This window comes from Amblyomma americanum, chromosome 2 (genome assembly GCF_052857255.1).
Source record: "Amblyomma americanum isolate KBUSLIRL-KWMA chromosome 2, ASM5285725v1, whole genome shotgun sequence".
NCBI lineage: Eukaryota > Metazoa > Arthropoda > Arachnida > Ixodida > Ixodidae > Amblyomma > Amblyomma americanum.
Window position 1 is genome coordinate 77,420,282 of NC_135498.1, and position 23,999 is coordinate 77,444,280.

The window sequence follows — 23,999 nt, forward strand, 5'->3', positions numbered from 1 at the left end:
CGTAGCGAGGACACGTATAGGCGCAGAAGACAACAAGCAAAGTCGCCGCTAGTTTTTCACCCGAAAATGACATACCATCATGAGAATTAGGCAGGACAGGGAGACGCCGGGAGCCTCCGCCAAAACGCCACACGCGCCAAGGGCGCCACTATACCTCATCACAGCGCCTTCGCACGAAGGCGCCAGCTGTGCGCACAAGCTAACCACGCAAGGACGCGAACGCGCGTGTCACTAAGACGCGCACAAACACACGCAAAACACACACGGACCGACACAATACGCACGTATACAAAGAAGGAAGACACACAGCAACCCGAGTGCCAGGGGAAACTAATGGACACAGGGGGCAACCGGAGTAGAAGGAACTGCGCCGACGACCGTTCAACCCCGAGGAAGGCGACCGCTTCGCCGCGCGGCCTTCGGCTGAGAGCCGCAGCTGTCAGAGGCGCCGAACAAGAGGGGCCTCAGCAGCGCCCTCCACCCCGTTCGCGATTTCTCAGCCGTCAAAGCGTTTTCGATTCGTGCAGCCAAAGCGCGAAGGGACGGAGCAGCGACAGCACCAAACAGCAACAACAGCGGCGAAATGGGCGGCAAAGTTTTAGAGGCGATCGCGCGCCAAGAGACGCATTTTGGTGGGCCGGTTCTTCTGAGCTTGGCCCCGGGGCCATGGCTACGTTGTTGTTTATACCTTTTCTTTCCGTTGCCGGTGTCACTGCCGCCGCGGCGAAGTAAAGGTTGACCCCATGCGTTTTGCGAACTGCGATGTTTTGGGGCGCTGTGATGTCGCGGAGTCTACGCATAGGCCTACTGCGAGGCCGTAGGCGGTGGGTGCTAATGGACGGGGACATGCACCGGTTGTTTGCCAGTGACTGCGGGCGAAACAGCTTCCCCTGGATCCTGGGTGGCGTCTCGCCGTGGGACGCGTGGAATGACAGTATTAGTTGTTGACTTGCACGTAATGAACCCCTCGCTGACAGCGACCATTATCAGCGCTTATTTCGTCGCCGTTCTTAGTGTTGCGCACATGACCGGGCGGTAAGGTGTTGATGTTGCCGCGGCTGTGGAATTGGGGCGCGTTCGCACCATTTTCGTCGTTTACGCCTGTTTATGCACCGAGGCAGCCGAACTAGATTACGCGGAAGTGGCCTTTTTTATGGCGGGAAATGCGTCGTTTGCACGGCTTACCGCCAGGAATGCAAGGCTATTAACTGCCGCTTCTCTGTTCCTGTTGGCCTCTCTGCATCCGTCTGAAATCATCCGCTCCTGCAGAACCTGGGACGGCAGTTCTGGGACAGTGCAAACGCCATTGCAGAGGCTGCTGTAAAGGCCGCACAACATGTAATCTTTTCTGAACGTTTAACTTTGTCCACCAAGTCGAAAATAGCAATGGCTGCACAAGAATGCACCTATTTTGCATTAATATATATTGGTACAAAAGTTTCCCGCCGTCACGGCGCCATCAACTAGGCCAGCCTGTACATTTAAAAAGGATGACGTTTTTTTTTTTTTTCTGCGGCATTTGGGCAGTGTCGTGAGTTGTTAACGGTGTTTGTGAACCGGCTGTGGGCCACAGCGAAGGAAAGGGAGCTTAATCGATTTAACAATAAATAAAAGAAATCAAACAAACGGAATGTGGAGGCGCTGGTGGAAGGAGCAATTAAAGGCAGACAGACGCACCTGGATCAAGCGCCGGCGACTGGGACGTGTCGTTGCTGTTGTGGTGGTTGGTGCTCTTCGTGAGGTCGCTGCACTGCTGCAAGTAGTCCTTGGTCTTGTTGATCAGCAGCTGGTCGATGATGGACGTGAGGCGGCTCTCGCGTTTCGGCTCTGGACTCGCGCTGCACGGAAAAAATACAAACACAAATAAAAAAGTCCATTAATGTGCGGCAAAAAGCGCGTGTCAATCACATTGTCCCTTATGGCTATGATTACCAGCTTCAGCTATGACCTCTTTCAATCATACTACCTCTTGGAGCGCTGCTTATCAGCTACAGCTAATAGCTCCGTTAGTCAACAAAGCTGGAAGCAATTCGCGTAGCCACGTTGCCATTTATGGTATGCTAAAATTAATTTTTTACTCTTCTTTCTTGCTTTTCGATCGCATTTAAAGTACGTAGAGTCGCGACAGTCAAAAACCATTCTTACTATGCATGTTTCGTTCCTCAAAACTATGAGGGAATGATTCATAAAGTTGAAATTGGTAGCCGTAAACGAGCCGACTTGGTGATGCCTACGCAGAAACCGAGGCATCCAAGGTGTAATAATTTTCCTTTTCGAGAACGCGCTTAAACCCGTTCTACACAGCATTCGAACTCACTCAGTCGCCACTCGAGGAGTACATGTCGTCTAAGCATAAATGAATAGGTGCTACCAGCGTAAACACTATGCGCGAATCTCAGTATTCTCTGCCTGGAATTCTTGGCAGCGTTCTTCAGGAGAAGAGCGTAAGAAGAGTGCGGTCCCTAAAGTGCTCTCGCCTTTTAGTCAAAGTCTGACAGCTGGTGCCCGAGAATTAGCTGGCGGAAGACAGCGCAGAACAAGCTCTTACGAACGGTTTGAGCTGTATTTCCTGCAGAGGCAACTCCCACTCCCAAACTTGTAAACTTTGTGGATAAAAATGACTTTTGTGGACACCACAGCCGCTGCGGAATTTCACCTGAAGTGAAGGTCCAATTTCTGCAGATAAAGCTACCGGCTTTTCGGCACACAGCACGCAGTTCACTTTAGTTAACGAAACCAAAGGAGGAGAGAAGAATAATAACAGTAGGACTCGCTCATTTCACAACCTCTTGCTCTCACTCACTCACTACACATATCCAATCCGCATTCGAGAGCGGTCAGGTGCCGGCCAACGTGAGAGGACATTAGCATTAATGGCGCGCAAACTGGCACCACCGAAGAGCAACCGGCCGCGCACCTCACGACCACGCAGAGCTCGGTTCAAAACAATCCCCCCCCCCCCCCCTTCTACATCCTCTCAGCTCTTCTTCCTCGCTCTGACAATCGCGCCTCCTTCCTCGGAGGCGTCGAGCGACGATTCCCGTCGATTCCTCGCGTGCATCAAATCCTTCCCGCAGAGAGCTCGCCAGCCTAGCAGTGGTGTCTGTTGGTGCCTGTTTCCCCTTGTTGGGTAGCGCCGTAGCCCCCCTCCCCTCTCCCTCCGTCTATCTAACCGCGCGCCGAAGCTTCCGCATCAAGAGTCCACCTCACAGCGGCCACCCCTGCTACCCGGGCAGTCAGTGACAACCGACAATAAATCAATATCGCAGCCGCAGCGTTGCTCGATGCCCCCCCCCCCCCTTCCCCCTCACCTCCGCCCATCGCCCTTCCGTCTTCGGCCAACGTTTCGCTTATCTTTCCATCACCCCTTACACACCCGCGATGCGCGGTTTCTGGTCTGTATTCTCTCCCTCTTGCTTCCGACGATGTTTGTTTTAGTGCTTCGGACGCGTTCCTGTGCGGTTTGGGACCTTCTGTTTGACCGCTTACTTTTTGATTCTCGCCCCCCCCCCCCCCCCCCCACCTCTTCCTCTTTCCTACCCGCTCCTCCATGGAGCTTACGTCCTTCGTATACCCCCGAGATGCTTCGCGAGCCTTCTGTTTGCTCTTGAAACTGCAATCTGCCTCGGCCGCTACGTCGACAGGCGGAGGGGGAGGGGAGGGGGGGGGGGGAGGGGAGCGGGGGGGGGGGCAGTGCTGTCTAGAGAGCGGGCTCCGCTGCAGCCGGGTCAGGGGACATGAAGAATCTCGGGAAGAGGTCAGCTTCGATCGGCCCGCGTCCAGGACAAGTTCACCTCCTTGATAGTGCACGGCGATGCTCATCTGGTATGCCTCGCTCTTTGGGCAGGACGATCTCGGCCCGAACGGACAGCGGTACACACACCGCGGGAGATTAGGTACATCGCAGGCAACGTCGAGGACGGTCATCTAACCCGCTTTTTGATCTTCTAGTTGACGTTCGCCCTTTCACAACTGCGAAACCTGCAGTTTCCCGCCAGCTCCTTACGAGCAACGTCTCTTTTTCTTTATATCTACATTTAATTTTTTTTCCTCTCTAGAGGCGCGGGGGGAAAATAAGAAAAGCAAAGTTTAACTTGTCAAGGCCTCCGCGGCGCTGGTTTTGTTACGAGAATGTTAATTTTTTCTTTTCCAGTCGCCACGAGTGCGATTTTATACCACGATATGCTCATACCAGGAACTCAGTCACTTGAACTCCGAAATACTCTTCTTCCTTGTGGGTGGCAGAGCTCCCAGCAGCCATTCCGAAACCCGCACTAGTAACAAGACCGGGAGTAAAATTAGAAAAGAAGAAGAACGCGAACACCAAAAACTGGAGGGGCGAGCAAGCCGGGCGCACTTCTTGAAGACTGGCTGCACCCGTTGGCACAGCAGCAGAAGCAGCCACGTAAGAAGCCGCAGGGACAGTCACTTCTGTTTTCGTTTTTGTTGTTTTTTGCCGGCTGGCCTCACGCTTGTTGGTGTGTAGCGAAATGCCACCGGACACTCGGAAGGAGAATGACCCCGGGCACGGAAAGAGGTTGGGCGTAGATATAAAGGGAAATAAAACCGCAGTCCTGGAGGAGCTATCGCGCCGAACGAGTCGCTGAGCTTCACCACTCTGAGCGTGGGATTCGCGATGACGCCAAATAGCGCGCGCCATCAAGATTCTACAAGCACACGGAAGCGGCGGCGGCTGTATAATCGCTCAATTAAAAGGAATACACGCGGAATGCGACGATATCTGGCCGTATACAGAGTCCAGCGTTCAGCTGGAGACCAGAAATGCGCAGCACTTGAAGTTACCCCGAGGCGCGTTTGTCTTTATCTTTTTTGCTTCATGGAGGCTTATTCATCTGCGCTTCTCCAGCAGTCTGACCGAGATAGCGGAAGAAACGAGTTGATATGGAAGGAGCGCGCGGCTTACGTGAAAGCATCCCTTACAAAAATTTATTTAGACGGTCTATATAGACTGTCCATAGACTTTTCTCTATAAAGTCCGTAGGCGGACTATAGAAAAATCCTAGAGAATAGTCTAAAGACAATAAAAATTCCTATAAATAGCCTCTATTGATTTACGGCCATACACTTTTTTTTAGACTTTTGTCTATAGGCAGTCAATAGACAGTGAATAGACAAAATGAAATATGTATAGGAAGGCAAAAAACTCTATAAGGAGTCTACTGTGTATAGGCCACTTTTATAAGTGATAGGCCTATCGCCACTTCAGATCGTTAAAGATTTCGTTTTAAAATTCACTTGGAGTGCGCGGAAAGGCAACCAGAAGTTGCGGCATTGCGCATCCACAATTGCGCTCACTGTATAGTTGCAAACGCGAAAATCGGTGAATGTGCTCTGCAAGTTTGCTCCAAAAAGCCAATAAATTCTCATTCGGGCACTGTTCACAGCTTCTAAAAACTTCACTCGCGACCGATCCCTTAGCCTCAGCCTCCGTAGCGTCGCTAGTGTCTCAGTCCATCTTGTACAAATGCCAGCCGCATCCGTTTCACACTCTATTATCATGGTGCTTTTCTTTGATTTCTCAATGCCTCTAGCAGGCAGGCGTCATATACTCAAGCCGACCTCCGAGTTCTTCCGAGCGACAATACGACCTTGCTGCTCTGCCTGATTGGTAACTTGTTTTCTTGTCTTTTTGTTTGCCCTCAGGAAATCGAAAAACCAAAACCTGCCTGACTACAGCCAAGCTCATTCCATTCTGAAACAAGCGAAAAGTCCAGCCTCCAGGAAAAGTCCCGCTTTTATGACCAACGACGGTCAAATTAAAGCCGGCGCCCGCGCTCTACCCATGCTTGATTAGAACCGCGCCGCCTTTGTGGAGAGCTAATTAGCTTGCGCCAGCTAATCGCAAGTCAATATGAAGAAACTTTTGGCACGCATAATAAGGCCCATAACTGGCCGGCGTGGAGGCTTTATCACCGCTAGCTATCGTCATTGGCTTGCTCGCGGACGCCGGCCAATTAATAGCGATCCATTACCAGGTTCGAAGGTCATTGTGAATTAAAGGATGACTCGCAATACCCTTCGGGACGCACACCCTACAGCTGCCATATCTCCAAGCGGTGTTGATGATGAATAGCGTCGAATGTCTAGTACGTTGGGGCGTGGTTAAAAAGGTTTTGGTTAGAGATGTCTGATAGTTTAATGTAGTGAGTTAAACAGCACTTTTTCCAAAAAATCTACTCGCAGCAGCTTTGGCATGCACAAACTTCTGGCATCATCAAGTCAAGCTTTCTTGGGCATCAATTTCATTTGTAAGGCACTTGTGGGATATTGTAAGATACTGCTATGAACATATTATTGGGAACGGCGCAACATTGCGGTGCGTAGAAAAACTGGTAGGGGTTTAACGTAGTTAAACCGAGTAGACGTGAGAAAGCAGGTGTTAATTATTCAATTGGAGGGGACACTTAAGCTTTGCCTTAAGTGCATGACGCGATATACCCAGTGGGTTAATGCCCATATATGCAGAATTGGTCATTCTCTACTTAACACTCGTAGATGGAGGCCAGTCCTCGTAACATTACCAGCGCAGTGGTGTAGCCCTTTAGAGATGCGCCACTGCCCTGGCAGGTGGCTGTTCCTGTCACAGCCACCCGTAGGGATTGTTGCGACCCATCTTTCTCCTCCCGAGCAATCTCTCGCACACAAGACAAGATTTTTGCGCGGAGTTTGTGCGTCCGGAGTTGTTCTCTCGCACTAAAATCTTGCTCTTCAAATTTGTCGTGTGCTTGCCCCGAGCAGTTAAGACTGCCATTGAAAACAAGTGGGGTGCGGTTTTGATAGTCATTGCGAGGCAACTGTAGAATATTGTAAGATACGGTTGCGAAAGGCCTAATCTTGCGACACGTAGCAAAATCTTGCTTTTAAAATTTGTCCCGCGCTTGGAAACGAGTATTCGAGTCTGCCATTGAAAATCAATAAGGTGCGTTTTTGACAATAAATAGCGAAAATGTAGAAGCGTCGTGAGGAGGGTTATCTACGGATGCATAGTTATATTGTGACGAAGAAGACGACGAAATGTGCAGTGGCGCGGGCAGGAGCGCTCACGCTAGGCCAGCAGCCATTAAATCACCTCATTGCCGTCGATCATCGCGTCTCTTTCTTCGGCTGGCCGCCCCGTAACAATATGGTGCAATCTTACGATATTCGAAAACATTGCGTTCATAATCAACTTCCCGTTGAAAAAAAAAAAATGCGCTTGTCCAAAATTTCTGGGTGTGTAAAAGAAGATTGAGAACATCTTCAATAGTTTTTCGTTGCCAGTAAAATCGACTGGGCGGCTTCCTATAGCTCGCTTGTTCGGCAGCAAAACACACATTTATTGCTGAGAAAATCAGAGTTCAAAACTAGAACGTAAATTTTTTCTCGGGAACTGCACTCAAACTCATGGCGTCATTAATGAAGGATTTCGAGCTCAATAATCGGAAATGTATGGTAGTGTCGGCTAGCCTCAGAAACCCGCTACGGAAAAAAAAAAAGGGAGCGAGACTATTCAAGTTATCGCCGTTAGTTTACGAAAACGCCGCGAGGCGGCATACCTGTGTTTCATTTGTTCCTGTCTTTTCTTGGTTATGGAAGCACTGTTTGTCATGATAATATCATCTTTGTCATTATAACGTGGTAATCAATCGATACAAGCTAACATCAATCTGTCCGCATTTTCATACGGTATCCAATCAAGAACGTCTGTTATGTTCACCACACGGGCGCCACCATAGATTTCTCACTAGCAACACAAACGACTTTCCTTCCGGCCGAAATTGCACGAAGCACAAATGTGTTCGCCTCGTAACAGCACCACTGACAGGCAAAAATAAATAAAAAGAGGGGGGGGGGGACACAAAACGGGTGGCATTCAAAGCCTTCCGCTTGTCGTGCGCGCGCGGCACTTCCTTAAGATTCCTGCATACTTGCCTCGCACCTCATCGCCGCCGCTCGGCCAAATGCCTCGTAAATTCCCTCCGCGCACGCAAGACCGCTCGGTGCCCTCGCTCGCGATGGCAATTCGGGTGTCCTTGCTGCGCCATTTGCCTGCATGTAGCCTGCTGCACGCAGGCTCTGATATATTTCGCACTCTGTATGTGGCGTCCAATCGCTCGCTGCTCGCTTCTTTTGCTTACGTTTCATCCTAGGCCCCGTACTGCAGTACTTAGCGCCGATGGCATTCCGCGCCACGTGGGAGAGAGCGAGTGAGAGGAAACGTTATTTTTCAGTTCCTGCCTCAGCACGCAGCGAACTTGGCCACAGCCGGTATGATATTGTATTCTCTAGATTTGGTTCTGTCTCATTCTAATAACCTGCCACGGCGACCGGTCAGACCTTTTTATAATGGCGGCATAGCAGCGCTCCACACAAAAATTGGCTGCGGTTTAGCTCTGGTTGAACCTGGAGTTACGCGATAGCTACAGCTGGCCGAGTGGAACTCGCTCAGTCGAATTGCAAAGTCAGTCTTTCGCCGCTGCGTTTCACTGGGCGTTCCTTCTTCATCTTCGTCCCTGGGCGCGGATTCACTCTCTCCCCCTCTCTACTCACTGCCCCCCCCCCCCCCCACACACACACCACTCGGTTTCGCCGGCGCGCGCGCGCCGCCGGCAGGCAGCAGCAGCTGCTCCGGCCCCACGTGACCAACCACGTGACCAGCCACGACGCAGCCACGGAGCTCAAGGGGTGCCACGCTGAAGACTCGAAGTGCTAGCGTAGTGTAGCTCTCGCTACAATAAATAAAGCAGAAAAGTATAACAGGAATAGAATCGAGATTGATTCACGACTGCTTGCCGTCCTCCTATACCGGATTGTTGGTGTGCTCTGAAGTGAACCGAACTTTAGCATCAAGTTTTGAGGAAAGTGGAACCAGGTTACAAGTTTGGACGGGACAGATATAACGCACAGTGAGCACGTACTGGCAATACCAGAGGCTACCAAAGAATATGAGGGCCGGGGAAGGGCTGTGTACTTGCTATAGTGTGCATGCATGAGCGTTGTAGGGACGCAACTTGTAATGAGTCGCGTGGCACATGATTAGTGTAATAGCATGTGCAAAACTGAATACGGAATACAACGTTCGCTTCACGATCACATTGCCAGACTTTCACGAATAGATGCGACGATCACGAGCGCGAAAAACTTTTACCCCTAATTACTCTTCACATCGACGTTCGCCCGCCTACGCATCCGCACGTTACCTCGCCACTCTAGCCCACCCTCAACCCCTGTATACCTCCGCCCGAATGTATCACTCTTTGATCAGGCCTTTGCGGATAAGAAAAGAGCTAAAAATAATAAAAGTGCGCACTTTTATGCGACGCAAATATGTGAGAAGATGACGGAATACATTTCGAAACGGCAAAAGAGCAAAATGAAAAAAAAAAACGAGAACGTTCTGTTTTATTGCTTTCTTGATTCTTGAAAAAAAACTAAACTAAAGAGAACAAGACTGATATCATAAGAGCGAGTTCATCAGTGGCCATCATGCTCCTCAACCAACGCAGTCATCTGAGAACATATGCCAAAAGAAATAAGACGTTAGCATTAGAGAAGCTTTCCTAATCGTTTCCTATATAGAAAAAGAAAGTGTTCCTCTCTCGGGAGAGCAATTATTACATGTTTTATAACCGCCTAGCGAATATCGTCTAACTTATCACTACATACACCAAATCCTCGGGCCGTTATAACAGTTGACGTCGACATATCAGTGGCACGGGGATCAATTCTGTGCAAATTACCAGTTTTTGATTGGCGCATTACATATAGCTCTGGCGGCCATAGCTGTTGCAACACAGAACCATAACTTATAACTAATTTGTAATTGCTCTATTATGTTCCACAACTGACATGGGAAAGTACGATTTTTCGGAAAGGGTGAACAGTAAATAAAACAATTTTTCTTCGCATGAAGTTGATAGTAGGACCACTCAACGAACTAAAGATAAATGCTAAAGAGAAACAGATTTTGTTACAGCGCATCACCGCCAAATTCAAACAATTATTGAGCAAACAAATAAAAACCGGTGAATGCCTTTCATCTGTTGAACACAGGTAGCGAGAACCACTTTGTTCAAACATTAAGTTTTAACAGGAAATAAATACCCCGATTATAATGTAGTCCATCATTAAACACAGACTCCCATAGAGTTCCGCAGCAGTCTCCAAGAAGTGGCACGCAGCTGGCGGTGTGTGGCATATGTACGGAATACTATGCTTAAGTGAACAGCCACCAACGAAACCGCACATAGCGACACCGCTGCTAAGACAGATTACACCAGCGAGGAAATGACGCCGGTAATCGGACGCAGGCTCCCTCGACTATATAACCTTCTTAACACAGGCCGTACGTTGTCAAACAGGAGCGCGCCCTCAAAGCACCACCTGACTCCAGAAGGCAGCAGATTCATAAATCCTGCATAAGTGGTTCGTGAAATGGCGTTAATGCTTTGATCGCTCTGCTCTACATTTTTTTTATTTTTTAATTCTGCCAAATTTTTCCCGGGCACTCATCGCACCTTTCGTGTTCTTTTTTTTTTGGTACGTGCCTGTAGTTCACGACAGTGACCTTCGGACAACCTGTAGCGAACCCCCCCCCCCCCCCTTTTTTTTGGCTCCTGTTATTCCTATTTTTCTTTCTTTGCACCGGCTCCCATTACACGGACTTATTTTCCCTAATGTCCTATCGCAATTTGCTTCATGAAAAACCAGGTGCGGGCGCATCAGCGACAGATATCTATGATTTTCATTTCAAGCAAGGCAACGACCACCCGATTCTTCTTTTTTAAAGCGTGCCGAAAGGGGTAAATACATTCCAACGCCGAGCTGCTTCCCCATCAATATTTTGCTAATGGTTAACTTCTTGACAAGTTCACGCAAAAAAAAAATGAGAAAGAGGGATCGCATCCCCGGTAGCACATCCGTATGTGCGAGAGTGTCCCTCCTCTCCGCCAGAGGGACTCACTTGCATCGATTACACAGGAGGAGCACGACGTGCTAATTGCGAGAGGCCTTCTAATGATTCTCAATTCCCGAGATTTTTCTCCGTTGTGGGGGGAGGGGGGGGGGGGGGGGGGCAAGGAGGGCGGGGAGAGGGAGAAAGCAGAGCAACCGCTACATTTAACATATACCCCACCAATACATGGCGCCGGCCGTTCGTGTTCGACGTGGGAAGTCGTCGCCTGAGTCTAATTAATGGGGCGCTTCTCTCTACTGCTGCTCGCACACAGCGCGCGAGGCGATACTCTAATTAACCAGGATAAAAATAAAATAAAAATAAAAGAGACAGCGAGATGAAGCCAGAGTTCTGTTCTTTAATTTGTACCACACCGTGTATACGCATGGAGAAAAAACAAAGAAGCAGCGAACGCGAGAAAAAGGTGAACGGCGTGCCTCAGTAATTCCAGCCCGCACCGAGAGCTCGCGCGCGGCGTTACCCGAAGCTATGTAGGGTATGTGGGCGCGGGGCCGATGCGATCGCCGCGATAAATACTGCCGTCGACAACTGCCCGAGGGGCTTGCTACAGCGCTGATCTCGGCGAAGAGGCAGTGAGGTTACCGGAGTGTCGTGGGGGAGAACGCGGGGAAAAGGGGGACGGAAGCGCAGATTGTAAACTTGTCCCCCTCAGGCTCTTGCAGGCCTGTACGGACAGTGTACGACGTACTGGGGGCTAAAAAAAATAAAAAAAGAAAAACGCCTACGCCTCCAGGCTTGACGTTAACTCCGTGTATTCCGAAGATGGCGGAAGAAAATTAAAGAATAATGAGGAAACGACAACAACAACACCGCTGCACTGCTGCTGAAACGGGTGTTATTTTTTTTTCTCGCAGCTTCCTTGAAGGAAGCACGATTACCATTTTTGTTTACTGCAAGAAGCATGTAGTCAGATCGAGGAAAACGCGGAAAAGTATGAACGCATGGGAATAATCTCGGACAAACGTGAGCTTACGAATGAGGAGGAACCTCATCAGCGTCTACATAATAACAGAGACAGTTCTCATGCTATTTCAACTTTGTGCGCTTTAAACCCATGCTTATGCAGTTTTAACCTGTATGTGATAGTTTCCTGCAGTGGAAGCATAATTCTCTGGACAAGTTTCGCCGACAGAATAAAAAAGTAACGAAAAGTATCACTACCGAGCCCACATACGCAGTACACATTCGGCCTGCAAAGCAAGTACGCGGATTATCAGAATTTCAGTTTCCCCACACAAGCCTATGCAAAGCCGATTCCCCCAATTGCAGTGGAGGACTGGTTTTGGCGCGTGCTCTGTCAGCGACTGGCGAATGTGGATAGAAGAAAAAAGATGCCGAATGCCTGGGCTTCAGCAGGTCGTTAAGGTTGCGTACTTTTGGTTAGATAGAGGTTGAATGTTCGCCGTTCTGGAGATATGTGCTAGCGATAACGAAACCTAAAGTGCTGTTCATTCCGACCCGTTGGAGGCCGTGACAACTGCATCAGCATCACCAGTCGAGGTCCCTTACAAAAAAATGTAAAATCTGTAGAGGACAACGGGGCATCATGACTTTTCAGAGAGACTTGGTGAGGAGCACTCCTCACATTGTCATAGGAGATACTGCTCGGCAGCGTTACAGCACCATATAAATGTAATTCAGTTAAGTCCAGACAGGAACGATGCTTAGACTAAAAAAGCAGAACGCTTTGGCAGAGAGCAAACAGGATAATGCAATACCCCTTGCAATATCAACCAATACTGAACTTTAACGCAGGCTTCTTTCAGATGCAAACGTTGCAGGCAGTTGCGACAGTCGAGGTGGTTGCGTTTTGTAATCCTATATTGGTTTAAAATGTCAAAATTATGCACAGCTTTCGTGCATTTTTGCAAGTGGCGAAATTATTCCGCTCAAAATTAAGCCAGACGATAGTCTAAAGTAGCCAAAAAGTCGCCAAGGGGCCAACGCGGAGCTTCATTCTATTCAGCGCCTTGGAAATTAGCCAATTAGACGAAAAATGGCCACCAACGGCAACACTGTAAACGGAACTCTCCTCACTTGGAAACAGCTTTCGCAGCGTTGAAGGACATGCAAACATTGCTGCGAGAACAGAACTCAAGGCACACAACAGGAAGCAGTCAAACGCCATCATTTCGACAGTTTTAGCCATCCGTCATCCAGTTAACACACGTCCAATGCCAGCTGCAAAGGCATCTCTGGGCCCCTCCACGTTATATCTAAAAGCTCGCCCACATGGCACATTCCGGCTCCTGCCTCCAGAGAATTCCACTCCCTTCTTACTTAGTTGTCTTAGTGATTCTCGGGGGCGAAAAGTAATGCTAGCGATAACAGCCTAGAGACAGGCACCGGGGACGGGAGCGGCAGGATGGACGGGAAGGGAAGGAGAGCGAGAGACAGGGCGATTCAAGCCGTGCTATTTATTTACTTCGCGCACGGCAACGGCCTGCAGTCGCTTGTGAGACAGTTTCGTCATCGAACATTCCGCCACACGTTCCTAACACCGTCTTTCTGGCGATTTTGTTTCTCTGCTCTATTGCTTCGTCTCATTTCGGACGCCCCGGGTTTTTCTCCGCCCACCCTACACGGTAGACGGCGGGGACACGTCCTCTGTGCACTTTCAGCCCTCCCCGTCCGCCTCCCGTTCTTTGTTCTTTCCGTTTAATTTCTTGCCTGTCTCGTTCGCCTGCACCGTACTTCCATTTCGTCTTTTCATAGCCGATTTTACTTGTTTTTAGTTCTTCGGTCAGGCGCACGTCCGGTGCTGTGGCGCGGGCTGCCCAGTATTGTCATTCCAACAACCACCCACCAACGTGCTCCCCCCCTTTGTCCTCGCGCAGCCGCCTTCCCGTTTTTTCCCGGTTTTCTTTTTGTTCCCTTCCGCCCCCGTTTTCTTGCTCGAAGTCGCACCCCGACACTTCTCCAACACTGCGGCTGCACCGGATCCTTTCAGCCGATCGACGTGTTTGGAATGGCTCCTACGCCGCCACACGCGCCCGCAGCTTCCCCTCTACCCGGCAACCTTTTTTATTCCCCTTTTTGCTTTCTTACCCAACGCGCTCCTTTTGATTCGATTGGTTCTGCCCGCCACACCCGTGTTTCCTACCTTCTTGTTCATCGTCTCATTGTTTTTCCTGTCTGCCCCTCTGGGCGTTATTTCTTCAATCACATGTCTATTCTGTTCCTTGCCTCCTCTCGCCGCACTTTCTCTCTTACTATTTTCCCGCGCTTTCCTTCGCTCGGTGGCGCCTTTTTACGGCTACGGCGTTGCTCTCAGTTTGACGTCGCGCCGTCTCCTCTCAGATTCTATCTGCCTGCTATTCGATTCGATTCTCTTCCTGCTACAACAAAGGAAAGAAATAAGAAAAAAGAACAGCGGGAAAGGAGGATTAAAGAAAACGCGCGCAAAGACGTCACGGGTGGCGGTTGCAACGGAAAGACGAAAAGGAAGACAGCGCTAGCAGAGCAAAGGGAAGACGGAATAAGGTTGCGCCCAAGAAAAAAAAGCAAACGAAAACGAGACCCCGACGACAGTGGCAAGGCAGGCCCCGGAACGGATGTCTAAAGACAAACCCCAAAAGAAAAAGGAAAGGAGGCGCGAACAGTGACAATCTTTACGTGTCACGGCAAACTCTGCCACCCTGCCGCTGTGTGTGCGTGTGTGTTAGGTATTGTTTGCCTTCACCACTTGTGTGCCGTCGCATTTCCCCGCACAGAAAAAGCAGCAGCAGGCCTAAGTCGCCAGCGCTCCACGTCTGGTGTGTTTGCTCTTGCGATCCCCTATTTTCTCGTTCCTTACCGGCTTCTGTCTTTTATCGCCCCGTAAAGGAGTGCTCTATTTCTTTTTTTATTCCTTCTCTCCTCCCTTCGGAAGGACCGATACTCCTGCAGTGTGCTTCTCAGACTCTTTTTCCTCCCTTTTCTCTCCTGAGAAGACAACTCATCTGGGACGACTCTCTGCTTTCCCGTGTGACAGACTCGTAATTGCTTTCCAGAGTTCTCGTCTTACTTGCGCGAAGGTTCGCTGTTTTATTTCTTTTTTCTGCCTAGACTTGGTTTTCGGGTGGGTGTCCCTTTGATTTTTGCGGTGTTTAAGGAGGACAGAGAGCCCCGACAGACTCTGTCGTCTCTCCATGGTTTTATACACTGCCGGCGGTTTTGTGAAACCTAGTGTCGAAACTTCTGAGTAGGTATAGGCCGCTGAGAAGGAGAAGTACGACGATTTCGTGCATTTTGTTGCGGATTGAAGCGGTGCGTTGGTATTCCTAACCGGTGCAGTCTATAAACACAATAGACAATTGCCTTCTGTAGAAAAGGTAGCTCTTACCGCTTTTTATTTGAACATGCACGTTTGAACGATTCACGCATAGCAGCCGTTATTTACTGTCACGGTACATTGATCGATTTATTTATTTATTTATTTAGGAATTGATTGCTTAATTGATTAATTGATTAATTGATTGATTGATTGAGTGAGTGAGTGAGTGAGTGAGTGATTGGCATAAGCAGAGCTGAACAGAACGCAATGTTACAGCTAATGCGCTTTCAAAAAATGGACAACTAAGGAAAGAAATCCTTTACAAGAAAAGAAAACGCGCAATTAGGTGTAACGATTAATATCGAAAAAACTTGAAATCATCTGTAAAAAATAAAAACAATTTTTCCCGTTAATTGGCAACAGTCGATTAACTAGTAGTGAATTCCTGATTCGAGAATTTTCCCCACGAAACTACAAAAAGAAAGCGACATTTAGCACCGCCTTCAACACTGTTCCATATACCTCGCCATTTTGTTGAATATCACTTTACTAAAAGCAACATTAAGGTGGCACAAGTGTAAATCGAGATGGAATGCTTTTTCACAGGTCATAGCGAAACGGCTCTACAAATAAAGACCAGTAACGGCCTTCCACTTCACGACGAATGCGCACTGCTGAGCAGCAGCTTTCACCGCAGCGCTAGAAAGCCAGAGGTGAAACAAACCTTTTCTAAGCAAAGGGAACGGCTGCAAGGGGAAGCATATGGTTTCCTGAAATGCCCTCAGTTCGATTCAGCCACATCGCCTACTTACTCCCACATTGCGGACGTGAGACGTTTAATAACATGTTTTATTTATACTTATATCATTTGATTCGATATGTGACGTGTTTGACACCAATATGGAACTAAAGCCAGCTTTTCTTCTTTAACTAAAATCTTCCAGTGGCGCGACGTTCACTTCAGGCACCCGTGCTGCCTCGTTAAATGAGGGCCCCTTAATAAACATGTCAGTGGTAGACTTTGAAATGCATTACAGACGATCAAAACCCAGTGAAAATATGGGATAAAGAAACATTTATAATAGACAAGAATGAAATACAACGGCCGCATTGCAATTTGTCCAAGATGTCCAAAGTTGTACAAAATGTAGTTGTCTTAAAAAAAATCTAATTGACGCGAATTTCTTTCGCTTGAAGTTAGATTTAGATTCCTAAGCCCGTTCTATCCACAATGTGCCCTAAAATCGACTAATTTCCGCAGTAACCAATTTCTGATCTGCGTTTTTTCTCTCTTTTTTCTGAATTTAAATCGGTCCGAGTGGGGCAGCTTTTAGTGTTGCCTCCTCATCCTCAAAATCTGCATTAAGAACCGTGCGCTTTTGAAAAGTAGGTGCAGGCTAAAGCAACCCAAGAGTTCGAAATTGACCTGCAGTGCCTCACAGCTCACGCTCTCGCAGCCTGAGAGACACAAATATGCTACATTTGTTATGCTATTCGTAATAAGCATTTAGGCTCTTTTCCGATCGCCCTTCAGGCAGGGCTACTTCCTTATTTCGGCCACTTTCGAGTCGGTGGCAAAAGTAAGACTAAATGTAAAAGGAAGCACAACTGCAATTCTACCGTCCGCGCCGTTTCGTGAAGCGCCGCTCCAACTCTCCGAGCCAGAAACGAGTAAATGGCAGTAACTATATACAAGAAACGGTGCACGTGACCATTGGTTACTAAAACAAACCAAAGCTACGCATGCTATGCGCATTTCATCGCTAAATGAGGACGGCCGGTTGATCGTCAAGGAACTAACGACTGTGGGCCAGCCAGTTTGTCCTAGCAGGACAAACCAGCTCCTCTCTCCCTCCGCGCATTCCTTTTTATTTATTACAGTGCTGCGCTGGCTGTCTCTTGCAGTTGCTAGCATTTCCTCATTCATGGCTCAAGGAATCAGGAATGCAATAACCCTCCCTCCGAATACTGCATCTACAGCCTGTGAGGTACCTGCGTAAGTGTACAAATAAATAAACAGCCCTCGCTACCGGTGATTATTAAAGCAACTACAAGCTATGCGTGCTATGCGCAGTTAGTCTATGAAGTGCGACGAATGGTTGATTGCTCAGGAACTAACGGCTGTGAGCGAGGCTGTTTCTGCCCACAGAAAATATACCTGTACCTCCCTCCTTTCTTCTTTATTTCTTGTTTGTTAGAGAGCGCAGCATAAACACCAGGAGGTCGCATATTAAACAAGATATAGCAATTCTCTCTCCCTGCCGCATATTAAAGCCAGGCTTCGCACCCCCCCTCCACCTTTTCGCAAGCCTGGGTTCCGGTCGTGCTCAGCGCATCTTCTCTCGCGGTCCCCTCCACAACCGCGTGCCGTGGCCGCATCAGAGCGTGAAGGCGATTATTAATCTCGCTTCATCGGAGCTGCGCCGAGGTGTTAACGGCGGGCACTGAGCCGCCGCCGCCACATCTGCAGCCTGCGCGCGCCGGCGCGAAGGAAAGAAAGAAATTAAATACATAAACGGAGGCGCCAGATTTGCTGGGTGCGCGGTCGCCGGAAAGGTGAGATGATTATCGGCGTGCTGACCTCCGGCTCCACCCCCCCCCCCCTTTTCTTTTGGAGGGAAGCGATGCTGAGCCATGCAAGAAGTGTGAATCTTTTCCAAGCTCGCCTGCCTTCGCGGGGAGCTCACGCCACATTGAGCACGCCGGCGTTCCGCTCTTCCTGCAGGGTGCAAAAGGGTATCTTCACCACCTTTGTTTTCCTGCACTTATTCCCTCTACTCTGGGGCATCAGAACTGCGGCAGTTTGTCCATTATACTTCTTCACTTCATTTTATGTCAATCTCCTTCTTCGTTTTGCTTTACTTATCAAACCTTTATTTATACGCACTGCCATTCGCGGTGCGGCTGGACAGGTTCTGAAAAATGGATTTAATTCGACCGAAGTGATCTGCGCGGCATTTCACGACGATTCTTTTCCGGATCTCATTTCTTGGAACAGGCCAGGTGTCTGAGCCGCTGAGGGTCTATGCTACTAAGCACGAGCGCTCGGGTTCGCTTCCCGGTCGTGAAGAGCATGCTTCAAGCTCAACGACTCAACTAACTCTGTCGCGTGAAGAGCAACAATCTATGCTGAGCGCAGACAATATCCAAATGGTTCATTGCGATCTAATCCTGAGGTGATCCTTTCGCCCTGGCGCTTACTTTCAGGACAGCGGCTTACTTTCAATCACAGCAAGGACACTGATGACAGGTCTTTAAACCGTGCGCTCGTTCAAATAAGAGATGGCTGTCACGTACCCTTGGGCACGGAAACAAGAGGGCTGCGTAGCTCGCCTGGCGTAAGAACATCTGGCATTCCAACAGCACTGCGGTGCGAATCAAAGAACAAAAAATAAATGCAAATAGGCACGATGCAAAAACAGGCGGAGAAGACAGCAGGTGCCGGGTTGAGGGCGGACTGCAAGGGTGTTCTGGGCGCGGTCTCGGGTTTCGCGCAGTCGCTCACACGCGCACATCGCCGCCGCTGGCGGCCGCGCATATTTACGCCCCACATGCTCGCCTGCGTGCCTGCGGTAAGCGTCTGGAGCGCGCGCACGGCGTCGTCTCCGTTTACGGCTTCCGCGTGCGCTCGAACCGCCAACCTGACACGTCGGTCCCCATCGGCGGGAAAAGAGCACCCGCACCTTTCGCAAGACGCGCGCTGCTGCAGTTGGACGCCCCCTCCCTCCCCACTATCTCCGCGTACATGGAGTTATGCCCTGTATTAGCATAGGAGAAGACGACAGGGGGGGGGGGGGGGGGGGGGGTCGACAGCGGACGCGTCGTCATGTGGTACGAAAGGGCATTGTGTTCCGTGCGACCGTCGTCCCACCAAGGACATGCGGGAGTGTGTTTGTTCATCCCTCTGGGTTGTCGGCAACGCACATCCTCCCCTCGCCCTCTACCCAGAGCTAACCCTAACGAACACGTGAGTGACTGAGAAGGCGAAGCGTAGTCAGCGTCGGTACCCCTGAAACGCTGCCTCAAATCCGTCCGTTGGTTTTTGCTTTTTGCTTCAGCGTAGCCGTAAGCGGGCCATGCCTGGGGAGCTTCGCTGACTCAGTCTGCGTACAACACTTTCCTACTTGTATATACAACGGAAACTTGACTGCCACTTCTGGAAGCGTACAAAAAACCATCACGCGCAAGTAATTCGCCACTGTCGTATATTCACAGTATTACGGTAATGAGGGCCCATTATTCGATCCCGGGTTCGGTCCCGGTCGTGGCAGTCGGATTTCGATGGAGGCGAAATTCTAGAGGCCCGCGTACTGTGCGATGTCAGTGCATGCACATTAAAGAACCGCAGGTGATCGAAATTTCCGGAGCCCTTCACTACGACGTCCCGCACAGCCTGAGTCGCTTTGGGACGATAAACAGCCATAAACCAAACCAAACCATTATTTGTAAGACGGTTTCCAAGCGGAGGCGTGTGTACTGGATGATGTACTCTCTTGGGTCACTCTTGGGAAGCGAAGTATACAAAGAAAAAAAATTCAGTGTCCACGCGGAGTCTCCGGCGGGGCACTCTGTCGCCAAAAGCGCCCTTGTTATACGTACAGGCCCGCAGGTTGTAATCGCCACAAGGTAAGACAGAGCTGCTGCAGTTCGTTACCGCGACAAGAACCGTGATTTACGACACTCCCTTATTAGTCGCTTATAAAGCTACCGAACCAGGGAGCTAATCACAATTAAGGAGTAACGAAACCCGTCATTGCAGCAAGGCGCGCGCGCTTAAAAACGAATAAATAAAGACAGAGTCAGGAGGCATTCCTCATCAATCTCTTTCTCTCTCTCTCGCGGCTCTTTTAAACGTCACACGCGCCGCTAATAAAACGAGCATCCGCGAAAATAAGGCAACGAAGAATAGAGAAACGCGTGCAGAATGTAAATGCGCGCCACGCCGCTTGTCGTAATGGTACGTGGTCGCGCACATACTAGAATTCAAAGACGCTCAAGAAAGAAAACTCGCAACTAGACAAGCACAAACAAAATCGGTCGCGTGCTCGTGCTCTTTCAAGAGGCGCTCCTCTAATGAGAGGCCAATTATACGATTCCGAGCGACACTGGGCGCTCTTCGATCACGCGAAGCCACTCCTTCCTTCCTTCGGCGGGACGCCCGCTTCATTTACTTCCATTCCATCCCTTTATTTTTTATTTGTTTGCCGCTGATTCTTTGTCGGGCGATATATTTTTTTTATGTCGCCGGTCGGTCGTCCTTCTTTGCAGTTTGGTTCGCTCCGACTATGCAGAAACGTCATATTTGTTCCAAAAAAAGCGCCTACGCTCTTCTTTCCTCATGCGTTAGCGCCGGTGGGTACAAAAAATGTGAGCCTATAATTAACCGCTGCCCGGTGCGATAGTTTATGAAGTCGACGTTGTGGAATCGGGGGCGCGCCTTCCGGGGCGCGTGTCTCGGGTTACCCCTACATATGGGGTCCTGCCTGGCGCTTTAGAGCGCAGATATAGTTCTTAATTGCGCTCTCGTGCATGGCTAGGGGTGATGGAGTAACCGCCGCATACTAACAGGTTACCGCACACGCTAACAGGTTACCCAGTTTCCGTGAAGTGACAAAATTTTAAGCTTTTTTGGGTGGACAGAGATGGTGAGCACTTCCTGGTCAGCATTTCCTGAAGTTTATTCCGTGCAATTATACCGATGCCATGAGACGTCGCAACGCACTCGCGAGCTCCACACCACAGTTAAGCCGCGGCCTAACTACAGCGGTTATATGTAATGTAAGGTTAAAAGTAAAAACGCTGATTTCTTCGTACCCTGCGACTATCGTGGTAATAGACAACGTGGACTCCCATGCGCTTCGTTACACGCCTAATAAGCCGTACAAAACTCGACAGCACGCGAGAATTCCTCGCGATGGTAGTCCCCACACTTTGCCCGACGAGCACCCCTACGCCGGAGCATCGATGCGGCAGTTCGCAGGAAATTCGTTGACTTCCTAGCCGTCTGCCTCCGCGCCTATAAGTCACGTGACAAACTCAATTGCACACGACCGGTGTGTTTTTTTTTTCACTGATATTATATAGGCATAGGGTACTGCTTGTAAATTTACATGGCTTCGTCAGAACAGCTCACAGTGACACCCGCGATCCACGGATGTGATGCAGTTCAAACCTAATGTTAATACGAAAGCACTATTCCGATGGGTAAACCCGGGCAAGGTCTTCCGATGTTTGTGGGGTTGTACCAAGTGCAATCAATAAATAAAAATAAATAAAAGAACTGAGATTCAAACCCGCTGCGGTGCCAACAGATCATGCAGCTTCGTTGGCCACTGCACGTGAACACTACGCAATCGCCGCAGCCGAACACTCCTCGTGTTACACTGCAACGCACTCTCGAGCTGTGCATTGCACGTCGTCTTCGTCATCAGCTAATCCTACTATCAAACTAATATTCGCGCTTTGAGCTATGCGGCGGCAGTGACAGAGAGATGTGCGCTGCATATGTTGGCGTTGTCCAAAACTGTGGCTGGAACACGCCGCTGGAGCAATACGCGTTGGCGCTGACAATATTGCTGCAGAAACGCGGCACTATAGAGCGTTGGCCGCCGGCTTACATTGAGTAAATTGGCACTGACGACGAAAAATTTGAAGACGCGCATACTGGCTCCCTGTGCCAGTGGACACCTCAATCGCACTTTCAGATACGTGACGGTCCACCTATAAAAAACTGCGCTTTCGCACAGTATTTTGTGCTTATAGCGATGCTAAACCGCCAGATATTTTTTTTTTTAAACCTGCGCTCATCCGCTCCGCAGGAGTGGGTTCGATTATATAGCGGCGCCGTGCTCCTTCATTACGGCTCAAGATTTCCCTGAAGTATACAGTGAAATATCGGGGAACCAGGCGCACATCACATTCTGCGTTAAAAGAAAATGTAATGGCAAATCTCAGGGTTTCCGCCCTCTTAAAAAGTCGAGCGGAAGCGCAAATTTATAAGGTTCCTCTCGCCCCAGCTCCTTACCTTTCACCTTTCTTTGCCAATCCCATCCCAACGCCCACTCTCTGATGTGCGCACTGATCATGGCCGCTCGGGTACCGTGATCAAATGTGCCCCGATCTCAGGGGAGCGTATTCCTCGTCTCACGCAAGTAACATTGTCATTAACCAGCAGGTTGAGTACACTTTTCTCTTACGACACGACACGCCACGACAGCCATGGTGACATCGTGGTGGTGGTAGTGGTTTATTTTTAAAAAGTGAGAGAGAGGGAAAAGAATATTTGACGGCCGCGTCTAATTTCTTAACCACCCGAGCTGCAGCCGGCGGAGGTGAAATGGAAAGGGAGAGGATAGCGAGGAGAAGTACAGAGGGGAGCGATACGCGCGCCAGAAACTCCGCTTTACAGCTCTCGGTAAGGAAAACATTGCCGTCTACTGTAGATCTTTTCGTTTCCTCAATTTTACGAAACTGCCGATTTTGCGAATTTTATGGAAGTTCTCTCTACGAAATAAAAAAGGCACGAAAAATAAACTTAGAAGAAACAGGTGAACATCGGCTTCTAGATACCCCTTTCAATGAATGGCAAACAAGCCCAACCGCCGATTCGGAGCACAACCCCAACTTGGGCGCATCTCACGAGCTATCTCTTTAAACTCGGCCCACTCGCAAAAGGAAATGGGGAAACTCAGAAGGGCTTCTTCGCCTCCAGTCGTTGCGGCCTTTATGCTGGTGCGCTCAGTCAGAACACGCAGCACTCGCATAGACTGTGGAGGGGAATACAAGGAGGACCGCATTATCACGCTTTGGAGAGCAGCGTCGGTGGGCGCGGGGACTTCGGATAAAAAAACAAACAAAAGAAGAGAGAACAACAACGACGTCACGCTTAATTTGCAGTCAGTCTGTCCGCGCCATGAAGACGTGGAGAAGGAGCGGTCGCCGTATCGACCGGCCTCATCGATTCGCATGAGGCTGGCACTCCGTCTCGCGCCAACGCCGCACCTGGGGCCTCCCCCGCTGCCACCGCCGCCCCAGACGCCGAAAGGTGCGCCCTTTCCCGGCCTGTGCCGCGGCGTACGCTAATAGCGCCAGCGCCGCAACAACAGCTCCCGCCCCCGGTCGCCGCCGTCGCATTCAAAGTGCGCCCCCTCGCAGCCGCTATAGCTCCACGCTTGCTATACGGACTGCTCCTTCAAGCAGTCCGCGCTCATCTGGCCCGTGCACTAATGCTCTTGTTATGCATGCGCGTCCCCCCCCCCCCCCCCCCCCCCCCCCTTTCTTTCCACATCTACCGTCTCCCCGCCCCCCGTCCGCTACTGTTTTGTTTCGTCGTGTGATATTACTATTGTTGTTTCCACTGCTCTACGGAGCGCATCGCGTGCGATACCGTGATGAGGCTGGGTGCGTGCGCTGGTATGTATACACGGTCCATTTCACGCAGTCTGGAGGGGGAACGAGGCGAAAATGTGGAGCTGAAGATCGAGGGTTCGCGATTGTTCGCGTCCGCTTACATCGGTTCGTACACGTGTAAGCGTTCGCTTATATGCTCTCATTTGCTAATGACCGCCGGGAGGTATCTTCTAAGGGCCGCCGTGCGCGATCGAGCGTGAAGATAAGATAAGCCTGTAAGCGATAGAGACGTGTGCCTACTGGGAACAGATATAGACAGTCGAATGGAGCAGTGTTTGCTGAGCTGTGGTTACCTGCTGCAGTATATACACTTCCGCGGAGTGGCGAGGAAACAAAAAGTGGCTGCCGATCTACTTAGGC

The 23,999-nt window shown here is 49.8% G+C and overlaps 1 protein-coding gene across 2 annotated transcripts in view; it reads right to left on the minus strand.

The window, feature by feature from the left end:
* LOC144121464 (uncharacterized) overlaps positions 1–23,999 on the minus strand; it is a 400,927-nt gene that overhangs the window by 237,000 nt on the left and 139,928 nt on the right. For both annotated transcript variants that reach the window (XM_077654676.1, XM_077654675.1), the window contains exon 3: positions 1,678–1,838. In XM_077654676.1, the coding sequence (XP_077510802.1) occupies positions 1,678–1,838 (161 nt within the window). The remainder of the gene's footprint in view (positions 1–1,677; positions 1,839–23,999) is intronic.